Source organism: Lactuca saligna, chromosome 8 (assembly GCF_052625555.1).
Source record: "Lactuca saligna cultivar CGN05327 chromosome 8, ASM5262555v1, whole genome shotgun sequence".
NCBI lineage: Eukaryota > Viridiplantae > Streptophyta > Magnoliopsida > Asterales > Asteraceae > Lactuca > Lactuca saligna.
In genome coordinates this window covers 50,263,530-50,284,309 of record NC_136424.1, presented here as the reverse complement: position 1 = coordinate 50,284,309, position 20,780 = coordinate 50,263,530, and the positions used below count along the sequence as shown (strand labels likewise).

The window sequence follows — 20,780 nt, the reverse complement described above, 5'->3', positions numbered from 1 at the left end:
GATTGAAGAAGGAAAATTCGAAGACTGAGCGGATTACAAGGCAGATTCCTTTGTTTGTAAGAGACCATCGGGGGTTATTGATCTAGTGTGGTAGGGTCTGGGTTTCTGTGTCAGGTGGGGTGAAGCAGACGATTTTAAAGGAGGTCCATAAATCAAAGTTTTCTATCCACCTAGGGGCCACGAAGATGTATCGGGACCTGAGATCGAGCTATTGGTGGTTCTGCATGAAAAGAGAAGTTGCTTGGTTTGTTGAGGGGTGTTTGATTTGTAGGAAGGTCAAATCCGAATATCAGAGACCTCACGGCAAGGTCCAACCATTACCTATCCCCATGTGGAAGTGGGAGGAGATCACCATGTATTTTATCACAAAATTACCCAGGACGGTGCTGGGTGTTGATTCTGTTTCAATCATAGTGTACAGGTTGACCAGGAGTGCACATTGTATTCCGATTGCCGAGAGTATATCCACCGAGAAGTTGGCAAATATCTATGTTCGAAAGGTGGTAGTCAGGCACGGGGTGCCGGTATCTGTGGTCTCAGACCATGATGTTCGTTTCACCTCCAGATTTTGGAGGAAGTTCCATGAGGAGTTAGGAAATCAAGTGTATTTCAATACATCGTACCACCCCTAGACTAATGGTCAGAGTGAGCGAACGATCCAGACACTCGAGGATATGCTTAGGGCTCGTGTGTTGGATTTTGGAAGGAGTTTGGATACTTACCTTCCACTGTTAGAGTTCTCCTGCAATAATAGTTATCATGCTAGTATAGATCGACCACCATTGAAGATGACATATGGAAGGAAGTGTAGGACCCCAGTTTATTGGGGGGTGGTTTGTCATCGAGTCATGGGGAGCACCGAGGTGGTGCTTAAGACTACTTAGTTGATTCAGCAGGTGTGCGATAGGTTGCGGGTCGCGCAAAGTCGTTAGAAGAGTTATGCTAACCGACGCCCTTCAGATCTCGATTTTTAGGTGGGAGACAACGTGTTGTTGAAGGTGTCACTTTGGAAAGGTGTCATCCAATTTCGGAAGAAGTGCAAGCTCGGTCCCCGATTTATCGGTCCGTTCAGGATTTCTGTCTGGGTTGGTAGGTTTGCATACCAGATGGATCTTCCTGATGAGCTCAGTTAGATCCATAACACTTTCCATGTATCTCAGTTGCGGAAATGTATAGCCGATGATTATGCGGTGATCTCGCTAGATGATATTTAGGTGGATGAGTGCCTAAATTATGTAGAAAATCCCATTGCGATTCTTGATAAGAAGACTAAAACCCTACGTAATAAGGTGGTGAACTTGGTGAAGGTTCATGAGTATAGGTCTTTAAAGTAAGTCTTAATGAACAAAATGGGATGTTAAGCTCCCATAAGGCATGAAAAGGCATAAAGTTTCCAACTTTATGCCCTAGGACCCCTTAAATGACTAAGATCTTGAAGTTGATGAAGTGGTTGCATGGATTAAGCACTAGGTGGCTTAATTAGCTTAACAACTCTGTACATTGGGCATACTATGTTGTATGTGGTGTGTTCTGCCTGAAGACCAAGTACGCTAAACATACTGATGATGTATGTTGCGCGTACGCCTAGTGGGTTGATGGTCAAGTTTTGGACTTGTGGGCCTTATCTAGTTATGGGCATTAGCATGTTTAGGTTAGGTGGGCCCAGTTTCTAATTATGGGCCTTGCGTGTGATGGTTTGGGCCTTTTGCGCCATTAGGACCTTTAATGTAGATGGGTCGAATATGGTTATGCCCATTAAGGGATTAGCGTAATGGGGCATATTCTAGGAGTTGGACTTAGGGTTTTGGGCCATGTATTGAGTCTGTGACCTAATTCTAATTAGGGTAATTTGTGTATATTTAGTGTGAGATTGTTGGATTGGTAGCTGAGTAGTTAGTATTTACCAACAGACCAAGGAGAGCTTCTTCCTTGTATCCATGGGTCAAAGGCACCAAGGCCGGCCCACCATCTGGTTATGTAGCATACTTGTTGTTGTATGATATGGATGTTGTGTTTACATGATCAGGTTGAAATATACCTTAGGGTGGGGCCCAATATCGCATGACGGGTTGAAATATACCCCAGGGCGGGGCCCATTATCATATGGTTGGGTTGAAATATACCCCAAGGCGGGGACCGATATGATATTGTTGAAAATTAACTGTAAATTAGCTATATATTAGGCTGTCAATTAGGAGTAAATCAAGGTGTATAATTTCCATGTTTAAATAGTTCCCTAGATTAGTGAGATAAGCTCTAGTATAAATTAAGGCCCTGTACTTCTTTATTCCTTGCTAAATATAGATCACAATCTTCTTCATGGTATCAGAGCAATGTTATTATTCCTGATTCCTACTGTGTTTCTTTTTCTTTTCAGACCTTTAGGGTTTTTGTGTTTCTTACCGAACCCCGGTCACCATATACTCCAAATCATTTCGTCTTTTCTGATAAGATTCGGTTATCATACTCCTGTTATATGAATTTTTTTATTCTATTTTGTTAAACAATGTCTGGAACAAACAATATGTTCAATCTTTCTTCCTCTCCAGTTCTCTCTACTGAAAAATTGACATGTTCTGATAATTATATGACTTGGTCATCTACTACGAAGTTGTGGTTTATTGGTCAAGGTCTTGAAGATCACTTGACAAAGTAACTGAACAACATTGATGTCAAATACCAACCCAAGTGGAAGCCGATTGACGGCTTCCTCTGTAATTCCCTCTGGAATTCTATAGATCGAATGATTGTTGCTCAATACTGATCGTATCGCTCTTCCTACGAGGTTTGGCAAAAAGCAAAGAAACTCTACTCGAATGATATCAATCGTTTATAAATAGTGGTCTCAAATATGAAGAAAATCATGCATCAAGAACAGGATATATAGACCTATCTTGGGAACATAGAGACTATCCGACAAGAGTTCAATGAGTTGATGCCATCCTCTACCAATCTCGAATTGCAAGAAGAGCAACGTGGAAAATTATTTGTGGTACTTGCACTTGCAGGATTACGTCCAAATCTTGAGTCTGTTCGTAACCAAATCTTAGCTACTCCCGGGATTCTAAATCTTGATAATGTTTTTGAGAAGCTAGTTCGGATTTCCGCACCAAGAAACATCACTACTGGTTCCAACATCACTGATTCTGCAATTCTTGTTGCATATATGGAAGGACGCAACCGTGGTCGAGGGAATAGAAACTGGCTCCGATGCAGTCATTGAAATAAGATTGGTCATACAATTGACCGATGCTTTTAGCTTAAACTACCTAAGATAGCTAATATTGCACATGAGGGAACCCCGCCAGACAATGTGTCTATCTATGATGTTGATTATGAAGAACTCCTAAAACTATGAGAAGAAAAACAATCTCCTATTGTTTTCATATCTCAATCATCCCCACTAGGTCCGGTAACACAAATTTATTCTCTAACATTACATACTCAAATACATTGTCCTATATTACCATGTTTAATGGCTCACAGACTAAAGCTACGGGAATTGGACAAGCCCAACTTGTGCCTTCATTATCTCTTGATGTCCTTTTTGTACCTGGTTGTCTATTCAACCTTATTTCTGTTAGTAAACTAGCTAAAACCCCACCATATAAAGTTACATTTTTGGATGATTTGTTTCTTGTGCAGGATCGAAACACTGGGAGGACGATTGGTGTAGGACGTGAGTACCATGGGCTATATTATCTCACACCACCTTCTTCACCCACAACATGTATTACAATTGATTATCCTGCCATTATTCATCTTTGTTTGGGACATCCTAGCTTTCAAAGTTACAAAAATTGGTACCCAGTCTTACAAAGTTGTCTTCATTGGAGTATCAGTCTTGTCAGTTAGGAAAGCATACTCGTAATTCATTTCCTAGTCGAGTCAATAAATAGTATGAATCTCCTTTTTCTGTAGTTCCTTTAGATGTGTGGGGTCCTAGTCGTGTTACATCACATTTCGGTTTTAATTATTTTTCACCTTCATTGATGATTACTCAAGATGTACCTGGTTATTCTTAATGAAAAATAGATCTGAATTATTTTCTATCTTCAAGTCTTTTTGTATAGAAATTAAAATTCAATTCGGTATTCCCATATGTATCCTATGAAGTGACAATGAAAAAGAGTATTATTCAACTCATTTTCAATCATTCACAACCTAAGAGGGTATGCTTCATCAATCTTCTTGTGCACATACCCCACAACAAAATGGAGTGGTTGAACGGAAAATCAGACACCTGATCGAAACGACACGTACTCTCCTTCATAACAATGTTCAGCTCTGTTTTGGGGAGATTCCGTTCTCACAGCATGCTACCTAATTAATCATGTGTCTTTTTCGGTGTTAAAAAATCAAATCCCTCATTCTCTATTATTTCCTACTCAACCAATGTTTTCCCTTCCACCTCGTGTCTTTGGTTGCACATGTTTTTTCCATGATCTCACACCCGGAAAAGATAAACTACACACAAAATCTCTCAAATATATCTTCTTGGGTTATTCTCGAACACAAAAAAGGTTACAAATGTTTCTCTCCTGATCTTAGATGACATCTCCTTTGTGTTGATGTAACCTTCATTGAAACTATCCCTTTCTTCAGTTATACCGATCGCAGTAAGTGCTATCTTGATTTTGTCCCTGATGATGTATCACATAACCCACCAAACTTCCACTTCGAGGATCCGATCACAAATCCAATCAATGATTCGTTACCACCTGTGGATCCTATCACAAATACACCGCCACCTTTGTGTACTTACCATCGACGTCGGCCAGCCCAACCGACTTACTCTTGTTTTGATGAACGTTCTTCTGAGCACATGGCTTCACCCACAATAGAACCTTTGAGTGAACATGATAATACTACAAGCCTACCGGATTCACCTCCTACGCCGATCATGCCTTCTGTGTTGTATCCTGATCTAGACCGTCCCGTAGCTGAACAGAAAAGTACTATTTCCACTTGTAATCCTTATCCAATTTATAATTTCTTGAGCTACCATCGTTTATCCCCTTCCTATACTGCCTTTGTAACGTCTTTGTCTTCTATTTTCACTCCTAAAATCTAAGGGAGGCTCTTACAGACCCGCGATAGAGATAAGAAATGGTCAATGAGATGAATGCATTGCACTCTATAGGTACGTGGGATTTGGTTCTGCTTCCTCCAAGAAAATCTACAGTTGGTTGTCGTTGGGTTTATACCGTCAAAGTCATTTCGGATGGAAATATAGACCGGTTAAAAGCACTGTTGGTTGCTAAAGGCTATACACAAGTTTATGGGCTTGATTATAGTGAGACGTTCTCACCAGTTGCTAAAATGACTTCAATACAGATTTTTCTTTCCATGGCTGCCATTCATCAGTGGCCTCTTTACCAGTTGGACACAAAAAATGCTTTCTTACATGGGGAGTTGCAAGAAGAAGTTTATATGGAGCAACTTCGTGGGTTTGTTACTCATCGGGAGTCTAAATTGGTATGTCGACTAAGGTGTTCTCTCTATGGCCTTAAACAATCTCCACGAGCATGGTTTGGTCGTTTTAGCTCGTTCCTTCAAAATTCTGGTATGAAGCGGAGCGAGACTGGTCATTCTACCTTCTATCATTACTCCTCTAACCAATGCACATACTTTGTTGTTTATGTTGATTGATGACATCTTGATTACCGGAAATGATCAGGATGGAATTCAAAAGCTCGAGCAACATCTATTCCAGCACTTTCAGACAAAAGATTCGTGAAAACTCAAGTACTTCTTGGGAATAGAAGTGGCACAATCCCAACAGGGTGTCTTTGTCTCCCAACGAAGGTATGCATTGGATATTTTGAAAGAAATCGACATGACTGATTGCAAACCTGTAGACAGTCTAATGGATTTGAATGTCAAGCTATTTCCAGATCAAGGGAAGCCTTTATTAGACTCAAGCAAATATCAAAGACTTATCGGAAAACTTAACTACCTCATGGTAACACGTCCTGATATAACATTCCCGATGAGTGTCCTTAACCAATTCCTGAGTACGCCATGTGACAGCCACTGGAATGCAGCCATCCGGGTTTTGAGATACATCAAGAAAACTCTATGAAAGGGCCTATTGTATGAGAACAAATGAAACACTCAAGTATTAGGCTATACAGATGCTAATGGTGCAAGTTGTCCATTTGAAAGACGCTCAACCACAGGGTATTGGGTTTTTATTGGGGGTAATCTTGTTTCATGGAAAAGCAAGAAACAATTTGTGGTTGCTTTATCAATTGTCGAAGCCGAATATCGAGCCATGGAAAAAGCAACATGTGAGCTTATATGGACGAAGCATTTCCTTGAAGAGCTGAAACTTATAAAGGTTCAACAGATGTACTTGATATGCTATAATAAAGCTGCTTTTCATATTGCATCAAATCCGGTCTTTCATGAATGAACCAAGCACATAGAGATAGACTGCCATTTCATTCGACAAAAAATTCTTTTAGGGAAGATTGTTACAAGTTTTGTCAAGTCAAATGAACAACTAGTAGACATATTCACAAAGTCTCTCGCAGGGCCAAGGATTAATTATAATTGTAACAAGCTTGGAACATACAATTTGTACGCTCCAGCTTGAGGGTGAGTGTCGAAAATTAACTGTAAATTAGTTGTATATCAGGCTGTCAATTAGGAGTAAATCAAGGTGTATAATTTCCATGTTTAAATACTTTCCTAGATTAGTGAGATAGGCTCTAGTATAAATTAAGACTCTGTACTTCTTCATTCCTTGGGAAATACAGATCACAATTTTCTTTAGATATAATTAGCTTGAAATATACCCCAGGGCGGGGTGCATACTAGCTTTTTGGGTTGGAATATGCCCCAAGGTTTGCCCCAATTGTATGTTTAGTATATGGTATTTTTTTCAGAACTCGCTAAGCTTTTGCTTACAGGTTGTATTGTGGTTTCAGGTACTTCCGATTCTAAGGGGAAGGGCCTAGCTTGATGGAACATTTTCTGCATTAATTGTTATTGTCACTCTGATGATTATGTAATCAATTTTGGAATCAAACTTATAAACCTGAATTAAAAATGATTTTTTTTCTTAGTTTTGGCTGAAAAGTGATGGGTGGTGGTGGTGTACGGTTCTTCTTGATGTGATGTAAAGTCCACCTAGAAAATTACACACTTTGTTTGCAAATAAAACGTAATATAATGGTAAAAAGGGGTATCAATCCTCGGGGAAATGGTTCTATTCATTCACCAATGCAATCCAATAAAACCAGGGTAATAACACTAACTAACTACAATTAAACTAAAAAGGGGGAGGGGTTGTGATTGCTTGAAAACTAAATGATTTGAATAACTAAAAAGCTTGGAATTAAGCAAGATGGTGAGATGCTCAAATATTGGAGAGAATTGGTTAACCAAGGAAATTCAACACAATGAACATTTGTGTGTTTATCATTAGGATTCAATATGAAGCTTATCATTGATCCCAAATTGGTTATAGCAATCATGAAGTATGATATGCCAAGATTCCTCATAAGTAGTATGGAGGTTGGGGGCCCACAACACACGTTCTTAATCAAAATCAAGGATTTAGTTGAAGCAACTGAACCCAAGAAGTTGATTAGCCTTAAGAATGAACAAATCCCCAATTCTTAGAGGATGTCAATGCTTACACATCCATAAAGGAGTCATGATTCATAATCTAAAGATGATTACTACCATCATAAAGCCCGTGTTGTAAGTAAATTCAATAATTCAATGCTAAACCAAATAAATTAACCAACAATTGCTCATTCAAGTACGAAGCTCATGCTCAAAGTATTAAACAAGCATAAGATATATGAACTAGAATCATAAACATAAGATAAATGAAAATTAAGCATGAATCCTTCAAAACCCACAAATATCCAAGGGTTTTAGCCAAAGTTAACCAAAATAGAGAAACTAGTCACTCAAGGCAACAAAATAACAATCACAAAAGTGTTTTAGCATCAAGAAACTAACGATTACTTTGAAAGATGAGAAGAATGTGTATCAAGCTACCAAAAATCGCCTCCAATGGTATCTAATGGTGGAAAAGTCAAAGTATGAACTACTTGACATAACCCCCCAAGTAAATGGTGAGAAAAATGACCAAAATGCCCAAAATTGACTGAGACTCCACCCTCGCAAATGATGATCGAATGCTATTGGATCTTTTTCTTCACCACACCACTCCACCACTCAATATTATCTTGTCCCCTCCACACCTCACATGACTCAAATTTTTCCAATCATCTTCAAGATTCAAATGTGGATAGTCCAAGCCCAAAATAAGAATCCAAGACCCATCTTCATAAGCCCACTTCATCCAAGTCTTGAACTTTGTAAGCCCAATTATTCTTTGATGGATCCAGAAAGCCCCATAACGCCTCGAAAGCCCACAAAGCCTATATCCAAGCAAAATACATCATGCAAAATAGAAAGTATCCGACACAATCCATGATAAAGAAAATAAAGAATATAAAATGCAATACTAATAAAAAGAGCGAAAAATACTAAAATAAACTATAAAAAAGAAGAAATAAAATAAACTATCAAATCACCCCAAGCTTAAGCCTAACTTGTCCTCAAGTTAGAACAAGACTTAAATGAGCTCAAGATGAGCTAAACTAAAAATGAAAAAGAAAGATACATTAGAACTTGATCAACATGGTCAGAATTAGTCGTGCATGGAGCCTACGCATCTTCAAAATGATCCCCACTTTAGAGCCATAAACCAAATTCTCGAACCACTTGAATGGAAAATAGATCACGTCTGGATGTAGTCGTAGTGTGTAAGACAAAGGAAACAGAGGATGTACCTAGTGGGGGTACATTAAATCATCAATGCAGACCATATTGCATGAAGAAAAGGCGCCTCATCACACACGATGATTCCTACATTTGTCAAGCTAAAGTGCATAGTAACAAAATAGGGTTTGCAACACAGCCTCCAGGAAAACATCCACCTTCAGGGGCTTCTCCCTTGTACTATACTTTACAGCGTACCGGATCATCTTTATTTCCTTTTCTCACCAAAATAAAAAAAAATTAATGAAAAATCTACTTAACCTAAATCTAAACCTAACAACTTAAATCTTCAATCTTGAATTTCTGTTATTTGGTCTTTAGTCTCTTACTACTCGATCTTCTGTCCTCTTATTTCTCTCCTTTTTTTTTAGAGAAATCTTGAACTTGGATTCTTGTTCTTCTTTTTGGGTTGCTCTTTTCCTTCATTTTTCTTCTTTTTGTTGCTTTTCTTTAGTCTTCTTTTATTGTTTCTTATTGTCTTCGCTTTTTTTTTTTTGTGTGTTTTCTTCTTGTCTTTCTTCTTGGAAGGTCTAAGGAATTTAACCATGTAACATAGGACTCCAATAGTGAACATGGAGTAATAGATAGAGGCTAACATGAACACCTAATGATAATTGACAATGTTTCAATATCTACTAAAAAGGATGGGGAATGACTCAAAAATGGGTCTTAGAAAAAAAAAACATGGTCCAAAAAATGTGAATTGGGGGACCCACTTCAAAGTTCAACCACCTCAATGCAAGGTGTGATAAAGAAAATTTATCTAATTATCTACCCTAGCCCCTAGAAAAATGATGATACGTCTTAAAAAGGTGGTGAGAATCTAACTAAGCAAGACTCAGACGAGATTCGGGGTACTAAGGGGTATTCCCCCCAAAACCAAGATGCGAGTCGTCAATGTCTTCAAAATACCTTATGAGGCTAATCTTTGCTCGCACAAACCGGCCTGACCAACCACATCCCTCCACACTTAGACCCAATCTAGCTACTTTCATCTTACCCCCACATAAGCGCTCTCAAAGTGGTCTATGAGTCTCAAAGCGTGTCCCATTTGTCCAATACAAGGAATTCCATATCAAGACCCGGGACCAATCTATGATTCAATACTTTTGACTCGGCGCTATGGTACATGTAGGGATGAGAAGATAAGAGAGAACAAAAAGGCATGAGCTTAAACTAGAATGAAACTAAATAGTATGATAATTAGAAAAGAAAGAAACAAAATATGCAATTTTTTTGAATTTTTTATGCAATTTTTATGAATGATGTAAATGACTTACTCTAAATACAACTATATACAACCTAAATGCATTAAAAAATAAAATATTCAAAATAACTCACCCCAAGCTTAAAATGAAGCATTGTCCACAATGCTTAGGATGAGAGTCAGGAAGGATCATACCGAGATCAAGGTGGAGGAGGCCTGTGAGGATGGTATGGAAGCAACACATGGGTCATGCAATGATGTGTGGGTAGAGTTCTTGGCCGTCTAAATACACACAGGTGAAAGCTTGGTCGTGCAAAGGAAGTCGCTGCAATGGCTCAAAATTTTATTATGAAGTGGAAAATTTTCATGGGGAACCTCATAGATAGTTGTGCGGGTGAGGAAGCAATCTCACAAATCATTGCGCGGGTGAGGGGGCAGTCTCGCAAACTTTGTGTGGGTAAGGGATCAGCTGCGCGCAGGCATTAGAATGCACCTCATATTGGAGTAAGTTTTAGGTCAAATTTATGCGTGTATAGTCTGGGTCGCGCAACCTTTGCGAAAGTAAGTAGCCAGGCCGCACATATTGTAGATTTTGACACTTTTTGCAATTTTCCGATCCACAAGCTTCGGTTTTCTTCCAAACTTCACCAAAATCATTGTCAAACTCAAGATGCTTTATTTTGACTGACTTCAGGCCTAGAAACATCCAAACTTCAAGCGGAGATTATTGATTCACAATGCATTTATTTAACATCATTACCAAGACATAGTCCCACGTCGTTCAATCTTCATAAGTCGGGGTTTTCGATGTTACGTTTTTGAATTCTGCCGTGTTAAAGCGTTTATAAAATGGTTTCAGACGGTTCCCATTCACTTTGAATATTGATTTGTTTCCAAACTCTTAATTTCAACCGCACCATGATCAAACACTTTTATAACAATAAAAGGTACGTACCATCGAGATCACAATTTTTTCGGGAATAGCTATAAACGCAAATGATAAAGATGAACTTTTTGGCTCTAAATAAAATGTTTTCGAGTGATGTGCTTGTCATGAAATGATTTTTCATTGGCTTTGTAGATGCTTGCTTTTTGATAAGACTCGTTTCTCAATTCTTCGATTTCTTGAAGTTGCATCTTTCGGTGCTTCCCGGTTTCTTTAATATTAAGATTACATTTTTTAACCGCCCAATATGCTTTGTGTTCCAATCCCACCGGTAAATGACATAAATTTCCATAGACGAGGCGGAATGGAGACATGCCAATTGGAGTTTTGTAGGTGGTTCGATACGCCCACAATGCATCTTCTAAATTCAAGATCCAATCTTTCCGTGTTGTGTTGACCGTCTTTTCAAGAATTTTCTTGACTTCTCTATTTGACACATCGACTTAACAATTTGTTTGTGGATGGTAGGTGGTTGATATCTTGTGTGTGACACCATATCTCTTCATCATGGCTTCCTTCATTTTGTTTCAAAAATGAGTGCCCCTATCACTCACCAAAGCTCTTGGTACACCATATCTTTCAAAAATGTTTGACTTCAGAAGTCAATGAAAGTTTTAGAATCATCATGCCTTATAGCCTTTGCTTCCAGCCATTTTCAAACATAATCAACCACCAAGAGTATGTAAGTATAATCGAAAGAGACGGGTAATGGGCCTATGAAATCGATTCCCCATACATCAAAGATCTCATAAATAAGGATAGATATTTGAATCATTTCTTGCTTCATGGATACGGTTCCCATTCTTTGACATCTATCACAACTCTTTCAAAATAGACAGGTATCTTTTGACATTGTTGACTAATAGAGTCCACATTCTAGCACCTTCCGCATGGTTTTGTTTTGACCAAAATGGCCTCCGCATGCATACTCATGGCAAAGCTTCAAGATAGATTCGACCTCATTTTGGTGAACACACCTGCATATGAGTTTATCCGGATAATGGTTCCAAAGATAAGGGTCGTCACACACGTAGTATTTGGATTCACTCTTCAACTTGGCATTTTGGTACTTGGTAAATGTGTGGGTAATTTCTTTAGTAACCAAGTAATTGACAATATCCACATACCATGTAATGGTGTTTGAAAGATAGAAGAGGTGTTCATCCGAAAGTTCATCAAGGATGGAAGAAGAGGAGCCACCAATATTCAAATGGCTTAAGTGATCCGAAAGTAGGCTTTCGGCACCAATTTTGTCCTTTATATCAAGACATAACTCCTGTAAAAGAAGAATCCATTGAATCAATCATTGCTTGGAATCTTTCTTGGTCATTAGATATTTCAATGCCACATGGTCGGAGTATACAATCACTTTTGTCCCAAGAAGGTATTGTCAAATTTCTCCAAGGTGAAGACAATAGTTAGAAGTTCCTTCTTTGTGGTAGAATAATTGTCTTAAGCATTATCCAAGGTTTTGGAGGCATAGTAGACATGTGATGCCTTTCCCTCATTTTGACCTAAAATCGCTCCAATTGCAAAATTGCTTGCATCAACACATGATTTTAAAAAGAAGCTCCCGATTTCGAGGTTGGATCACAGGAGCAGAGGTGAGCAAGTCTTTAAGTTTGTCAAAGGCTTCTTGACATGATACATTGAAGTTCAAGTCAACATATTTTTAGAGAAGGAGGCACATCGATCTCGTGATCTTTGAGAAATCTTTGATAAATCTCCTATAGAATCCCGCATGGCCCAAGAAAGATCTCATTTCTCTAACACATGTTGGGTAAGGAAGGGTTTGTATGACATCGATTTTGGCTTTATCAACTTCAATTCCCTTTTTGGAGATGATATGCCCTAGATGATGCCTTGATTGACCATAAAGTGGTGCTTCTTAAAGTTTAACACCAACTTCTTCTCAATGCAACTTTTCAAAATCTTCTTAAGGTTGTCCAAGTATTCATCAAACGAATTCCCGTATACGATAAAGTCATCCATGAAAACTTCAATTATATTCTCAACATACTTAGAGAAGATGTTCACCATGCATCGTTGGAATGTGGCAGGGGCATTGCATGATCCAAATGGCATCCGATTTTCGGAAAACGTGCCAAAAGGGCATGTAAAAGTCATCTTGTTTTGATCTTCGGGGGAAACAAGTATTTGATGAAAACCCGAGTATCCATCCAGACAGAAGTAATGCGATTTGCCCGTCAATCTCTCGATCATGTGGTTAATGAAAGAAAGGGGAAAATGATATTTTCGTGTTCTTGAATTCAACTTTCTATATTTAATACACACCATCCATCCATTTTGAACTAGAGTGGGTACCATTACTCCCTTGTTATTTTCAATAACCATGATTCCTGTTTTCTTGGGAACCACCTGAACTGGACTAACACATTTAGAGTCGGAAATGGGGTAAATCATGTTTGCGTCAAGGAGCTTGATTATCTCTTTCTTGACAACTTCCATCATTGGAGGATTTAATCTTCTTCGAGCTTCCCTCTTTGGCTTGCAATCATCTTCCATGAGGATCTCGTGAGTGCATACATTAGGACTTATCCCCTTTATATCCGCTATGGTCCACCCCATGGCCTCTTTGTGATCTTTCAAAAATTAAACCAATTGGTCTTCTTCAAAGTCTTTCAATTAAGAGGAGGTGATCATCGGAGAGTTTCGTTTTTATCTTGATAAGCATATTTCAAGTGTCTAGGTAAGACTTTCAATTTAAGTGTTGCTGCGTGGATTATGGAAGGGGGCATCTTTCTTGGAGAATGAGATAAGGCAACTTGAGAGACATATTTCCTTGTTGACTTGTTAACTTCTAAAGTCTTCATAATTTGTTCAACTTCGGATTCCAATGTATACATTTCCAATGATTTATTCAAACTCTCACAATCAAGACTCATGTTGAGTACCATCTTCAAAATATCCCCATGTGATAACGCAAATAGTTCTTAGGTGATTGGCTCGATCACATCAACCCGGTACAATGGAGAAATATTGCTAGGGTACCGCATTGCGTCAAAGATGTTGAAGTGAATGGTCTCTCCAGCAACTCCATGGTGATCTTCCTATTATGGACATCAATAATCATGTGAGCGGTATTCATGAAACGTCTTCCAAGGAGGATCATATATGACTTGCAAGAGTCTTCTCTTCAAGGTCAATGACATAGAAGTCCACAGGAAATACTAGTTGATTAACTTGTACTAGCACATCCTCCAACACACCTCTTCGAAATACACTTAACTTGTCCGCTAATTAAATTATTACTTCGGTTTCTTCCAAAGGTCCAACATTAAGAGATTGAAAAACCAAGTATGGCATGACATTGATTGAGGCTCCAAGATCTAGCATGGCACTTTCAACATGCAAATCACCTATAGTACAAGGGATACCAAACATGCACGGGTCCTTGCTTTTGGGTGGTAACTTCTTTTGGATAACCGCGGACACACTTGTATTGACTTTAATCTTTTCATTTGCCTTGAATTTCCTCTTGTTGGTGCAAAAATCCTTAAGAAATTTAGCATAACTAGGAATTTTCTTTATGGAATCCAATAGTGGAATATTGATTTGGACCTTGCAGAATGTCTCAAGAAACTCTTTCTCTTCCTCCTTTTTATTTAGAGGGCTGACAAGGAGGGAAAATGTGGTGGTATGACCAATGGATTGATGGGATTTTTCGAAGATTCAGGTTGATAAATGTTTGGAATAACCGCTTCCTTTGGAGCAACTACCACCTTTGAAGGTTCAACCACAATAATCTCATCTTCTTCTTCTTTTGAAACTTTTTTGGGGTTGTTTTGTCCTATTGTGTTCCCACTTTTCAAGGTGATTGCACTCACATTAGGATTCTTCTCGGTTTGAGATGGAATCTTACCCTTTTTTCCATCTTGTTGAGAGCGGTAGCCAAGTCTCCAATTTGTGCTTGAATGTTGGAGAAGGTGTTATTTGTCTCTTGTTGGAATTGGGTTTGCTTTGAGCAAGAAAAGTAATGAGTTCCTGAAAACTCATTTGATGGTTACCACTTGATTATCCTAGTTAATGAGGTGGTTGGTAATATGGCGGGGGGTGAGATGTTTGCGGATATGGAGATTTTTGGGAAGGATATTGAGTATATTGGGGTCTCATCATATCATTTTGTGGGTTTTGCTTTAGTGGGTATCGGTTGTTTGGATTATTAGTCCAATTTGGGTTGTATTTATTTTGAAATCACATGGGTCTTGGTTGACCTTGATATCCTCCCATGGCATTAACATCCTCCGGTTCACTTCAAAGTGTGGGGCACTTATCCGTATAATGCCCTTCATTGCACAAATACCATACACCATCAATTGTTGACCACTTCCCACCACCATACTTCCCACCACCATTTGACTTAACATATTAGTCAAATCCAAGAGCTTTTATTCTAATTGTTAGATGTTGCTAACTTCACCAACAACTTGTGGGGAATTTCTCTTCATTTCATTTCGAGTCCCAAAGTTTCTTTGATTTTGAGAAATGGTACCAAAAAGTGAGTGTAACTCGTGAGGTGTCTTGTTGAATACATCACATGTTGAATCTATCTGCCCAAGAATCATTGTGGAGTGATATTGCTAATAATTTATGATCCTATACGGTCACAACTTTATCAAGTTGGCACATTTTTAATATTTATTATTAATGTGATCATTAATAAATAATATCAATTCTTATATTTAATTAGAGAATAATTAATGTTTTGTGAAAATAATAATTATAAGAGAGTATAACTAGTTATTATTTCATATGGTATGAACTAATAAGTCACACACAACATTTTGGACTAGTTGGATTCTTTTGTCTTTTACCTAAAGACAAGTTTATATTTTATAAACTTAAAGTTTATAAAAATTAAAGAATCCTCCTCTTTTCAAGAACTATGGACAAAAATACTAAAATATGGGGGTTGCTTGTCAACCTCCATGCTTTGTCTCCCATGCTTCTAAAGGCTATAAATACTTTAGAGTATTTTAATCTTAGGCCTTACTTTACATGGAATATAGAAGAGATGCATGAGGTTTGCATTTTTGTTAAGTGAAACACTCTTTTCTTCTCACTAAAACCGTAAGTAACATGGAGCTACTTCTCTTGTTTTTCTTTTGAAGATCATTCAAGTCTATGGTGGTTCAAAATGCTTTTCGTTTAGTGCTTATTTGACTTAAGCACTTAAAGGATTAATCAGTACTTTATACAAGAAGGAACTAGCATTCCAAGTGCCTTAATCTTGATGGTGGATACTTGTAGAGAATATCATGTTCTTTGATCTTTACATCTTCATCAACACCTGAAAACCATGTGGGTTCAAATTCTTCAAAGGGTATCACTAAAACATACTATGGTTGTTTTTATTTCATTATAAACTCTATAAACGGATCCATGATGGTTTGGTTTTGTTATGAACTAAAAATAAACTTTTTATGTTAAAGTCTTCCGTTGTCGGTTATTGTGAAAAACAAACTTATATTTCGTATCAAAACCCAACAGTGGTATCAGAGCCATCTTTTATATGTTAGAATGATTTATGTGTGTTCATAATCTTTGGTTTTTGAAAACAAGCATGGATTTCTTTTGGTTAAGAAAAATCCATAGTTTTTTTCTTTGACAACTTCTTGGTTAAAAATTGTGTATTTTTATATATAACCATTTTCAGGCATTTTGGTTATATAAAAGGTTCCTTAAAATAACAAAGAGTTGTTTGTTGTAATATTTGATATGTTTTTGTGTATAAAAAAACCATTTGGACCTATGTGTTGCGTTTGGTTGATATTTATTTATTCAGAAGATGTAATAAATAAATATGTATTTATTATTTGTTGATTTGTTGTAATAAATTAGTTAGACTAGTCGAATTTCTTTTTAAATGTAACAATATGATGAAATGACCTCCTTGAAGATGACTTAATCATTTAAGACCATAATCACAACCACAAGCTTCCACTTTTGGTTTTGGGCTTAGTTATAGTCTTAATGGTTTAAGTGTTGCAACTTTCACAACATGAAGATTAGAAGTTCTTTTGAAGTGTCCTTTAAGTCCTTTAAATAAGACTTAATAATTCTTGTGATGGATCACAAAAATTATTACTAGACATGGTTTGGTTTATACATATTATATTGCATGCTTGTGATGTTTATTTTATGTTAAATGTATGTTATGTTTTATGTATAAAAATGGTTTTTACATGTCAAATAACATTTTTTTCGTAAGATAATATCACTTTCAGTTTAAGTAAAAAATATTTAAAAGATAACATAAGATGTTTATAAATAGATATTTAAACAAAACATTTTACCGGTTACCAGTTACCGGTTAAAACTCAATTTTTTTTTGAAAATAGTTTTATTGTAAATACCCAAAATTAAAATATTTGAAATAGTTTAAAAAATGTTTAAACTTTATATAAACTCAATGTCTTTATAATAAATAAAGAGTTTTTTATTATAAAGAGTAAAATCAGTTTATAGCGTTATAACAGAAAATAAAAAAAAACTAATGATTATTTTTTGCGTCAAAACTTAATATATGATATGATGTTGATATTATGTTTTATGCATGCTAAATGAGATTTAAAACATAAGTATCGTGACCCATGTTTTGGTTTATTAAAATATGACTTTTATCATAAGATGCATAAAATATAGTTTATAAAATAAAATGAGTTTATTCTACAAATTCATGAAGTCATAAGTTTTTTGATTGTTAAAAGGAGATTTAAAATAGTGATTTTATAACTCATCCAAAACTCGAAGTCCTAAGTATAAAATAAAGTTTTATTAAGACTATTACCTGTTCTTAAAACCGATGTACGACTAAACTTTAAAATACCATATTTTAGTTTATAATTGATCACGGTTAATGGCTAATAAAATGAAGTTTTATTTGGCACTTACAGAACCTCATAACAAGTAATATGAATTTTACAAAAGGGTACATGAATTATTGAATGCATGCAATATTCATGAGACCATGTTTTTATAAACTATAAATGTAAAACATATATAAAACCTTTTTCTAAAAATGCAAGTCATTGCCATCTTTTTGAAGAGAACACATTATCATTTGAGGTTCTTAGTGTCACGGGGTCACCTGGTCACTAGAATTGGATTTTGATGTTCGAGGTAGTTTTGTAGTTTATGGTTTCTAAAGGGTCACCATGTTACTGGTTAGTTACAATGCTACAAGTTGTTTCAAATTCGATGAATTGATCGGAATCTTATGTGATAAAGGTCACCTAAGCATGAGAGGTATGTGGCATAGATGGGATAAACATGCTAAGATAATCAATAGTTGTTTAGGATCCAATAGTTTAGGAGTTACATATTGTATGCAATTGGTAATTGCTACCTACCGAGTTTGATTAAATTTATGGGATAAAGGTCACCTAACCATTTACTTGTTTCCTTACTTGGATCCTAGACTTTAATAAATTAATGTTTAAGAAAAAATAAAAGGTATTAATTTTTAAAGACTAAATATTGAAAATACTAAATGAAACTTTGTTAAATTCTGTTGATAACTGTTAATAATTTTATGCCCCGAAAAAACTCTCTTTTGTTGAGTTTCAAGAGACAGTAACATTCGATGGTTATAATTTCTATAACTGGTATAATATCTTGAGGTTCTACCTTTAAGATAAATAGAAATTATATATAAAGATCCCATACCTGAATAGCCACTGCAACCAATTAGTTTGATCATGATACTTTGATGGAAGTATTATTGTGATGATATTGATGTGTCTCACATCATACAAGAGAATTTAACCATGACCTGAAGAAAGTCAAGGATAATTATGAAACATATCAGATGTCTCATCAAGTAAAGCATATATTCAATCAAAACACTAGAAACAGCTTCAAGTCTGTTCATGCATTTAATAAAAGGAAGTATAAGAGATTGTGCACTCATATAGACTTCTAGTTCAGTAAAGGGAAATACAACATAAACCCATAAATCAAGAACGGACCAAATGATTAGTGTTGTTTCTATTGTAGAAGAAACTGGACACTAAAGGAGGATTTACTCATCTCATTTCATCGAGCTGAAGAAGTCTGAGTTGAACAAGACTTCAGATATCTATATGATAGAACTATTTATTTTTCCATCATTCACTTGAGTCTTTAATACTTCATGTGACACTAATAATTGATATTATGTGCTGATGATTGGAAGAAATAATGAACTGATTACAAACAAATGGTATTTCATGTTGAAGGTATAACAAGTGTTCTTATAGTCTTTTATTTAAACAATATATGTATTGTACCTATCCTTATAGTGACATGTAACAGTTGTAATTTATGGATTAATCTGGATTTACTTATCGTTTAATGGATGTTCACATTCATGTTCCGAAACGATGCATTATGTGTTAAATAATATTTTCTCATAATGTTATTTATGAAGTAAATCTATAATCTTTTATTAAATTAATAGTTTTGATCATAACACATATATAATCAAATGATATTTGATGGAAACTTTTCTATGTCATAATCATCATGACAATATAAATAAGAAATACATATGCCAACTTCAAAAGGATTGAATTTTTAAAGGCAGATAAGTTTGATTCATTTGATTATGTGAATCATATGGGAATATGATTAACAAGTGTATTTATCTATTAGTACTTAAAGAACAAAATGCTTGACAAAGAGTTATACATAAGTGATGTATGTAATCTTTTTCAATCCATGAATAGATTTGGTGATATATACTTAATCACTTTTACTAACGACATTTATTCGTTGTTGATGAAACCTTTTGATTTTATCAATTTTTTCATAGTGAAGATTGAAATACATATTAATGAGATCAACATTAACCTTTTGTTGTGATAAAGAAAATGAGTTTTGTAAACAAAGTTGTAACACCCCCAAAATTCAAGTCAATTTTAAACTTTTTAATACATTTAAAAACCATTAAGTGATTATAGATTGTTTTCAAAATAGTTTATACATCAGAGTATTCCCACGATCCAATCATGAAACCATGAAATATGAGGAGCTGTACGATCACGGCTTTGCCTTCCTGCGATCATCTGATGTACCTGAAACAATAAACTGAAACCGTAATCCCAAGGCTTAGTGAGTTCCCCCAAAATACCGATACACATACAGTCCACGTATCAATATCAACAATATCATAACATAAAAAACTGAAACATAATAACACGTAATGGGTCCACAGCCTCACAGACTGGAATACCCTTGGGCCCATAGTGTGAGTCTGGAATGCCTACTGGGCCCTCAACTCACATCTGGATTGCCACCAAGCCCTCAACACGAGTCTTGAATGCCTATCCAACTCTCAACTCGTATCTGGAATGCTCCCGAGTCCTCGGTATGAGTCTGGAATGCCTATCGGGCCCTCAACTCATATCTGGAATACTCTAGGGTTTGTTGGCTACCACACGGAGCAGTACTACCTCAACCCATCCCACATAACATGTTGACAAGTAACAGATAAATACACAAACAGGTAATCAATCTGTATCACAGGTAGTTCTACAGATCTACCAAACTAGCATATCAACTGGCATACATAAGTAACTCAACTTATCATAACAACTACTGGGATATCAATCCAATGGGCTGTCCTTAATGCCTTAGACCCCTTAGTATAGTGAGGATAACTCACATGGATAGACTGAAGTCTCGCAGATAAAACTCTAGTTGCTGGTTGATAGATTTCGGAACTATCAACATCAAACAATACCCAATTAATAATTGGGTTCCAAACCCAAGGTCCAACTCACACTACAAAAGCCCAAAAGTCAAGTAATGGCCAAA

At 36.4% G+C, this 20,780-nt stretch overlaps 1 protein-coding gene across 1 annotated transcript; it reads right to left on the bottom strand.

Moving 5' to 3' along the window:
• Positions 1–11,035: 11,035 nt before the first annotated feature.
• Positions 11,036–13,550, bottom strand: LOC145009613 (uncharacterized). The gene is made up of 3 exons (XM_078968275.1): positions 12,834–13,550; positions 11,939–12,237; positions 11,036–11,387 (listed from the first exon to the last, which is right to left on the bottom strand). Exons 1-3 carry the CDS (start codon positions 13,548–13,550, stop codon positions 11,036–11,038), a joined length of 1,368 nt encoding a protein of 455 aa, XP_078824401.1.
• Positions 13,551–20,780: the final 7,230 nt, after the last annotated feature.

Excerpts from the sequence above, each read along its gene's own strand:
- LOC145009613 (XM_078968275.1), bottom strand. The coding sequence starts at position 13,550 with ATGGGGTGGACCATAGCGGATATAAAGGGGATAAGTCCTAATGTATGC. Across the intron at positions 12,238-12,833 it reads TTAAGAAGCACCACTTTATG|GAGTTATGTCTTGATATAAA; the intron begins GTCAATCAAGGC and ends CTTCTTTTACAG. Across the intron at positions 11,388-11,938 it reads CCGGATAAACTCATATGCAG|AGAAGTCAAGAAAATTCTTG; the intron begins GTGTGTTCACCA and ends TGTGTCAAATAG.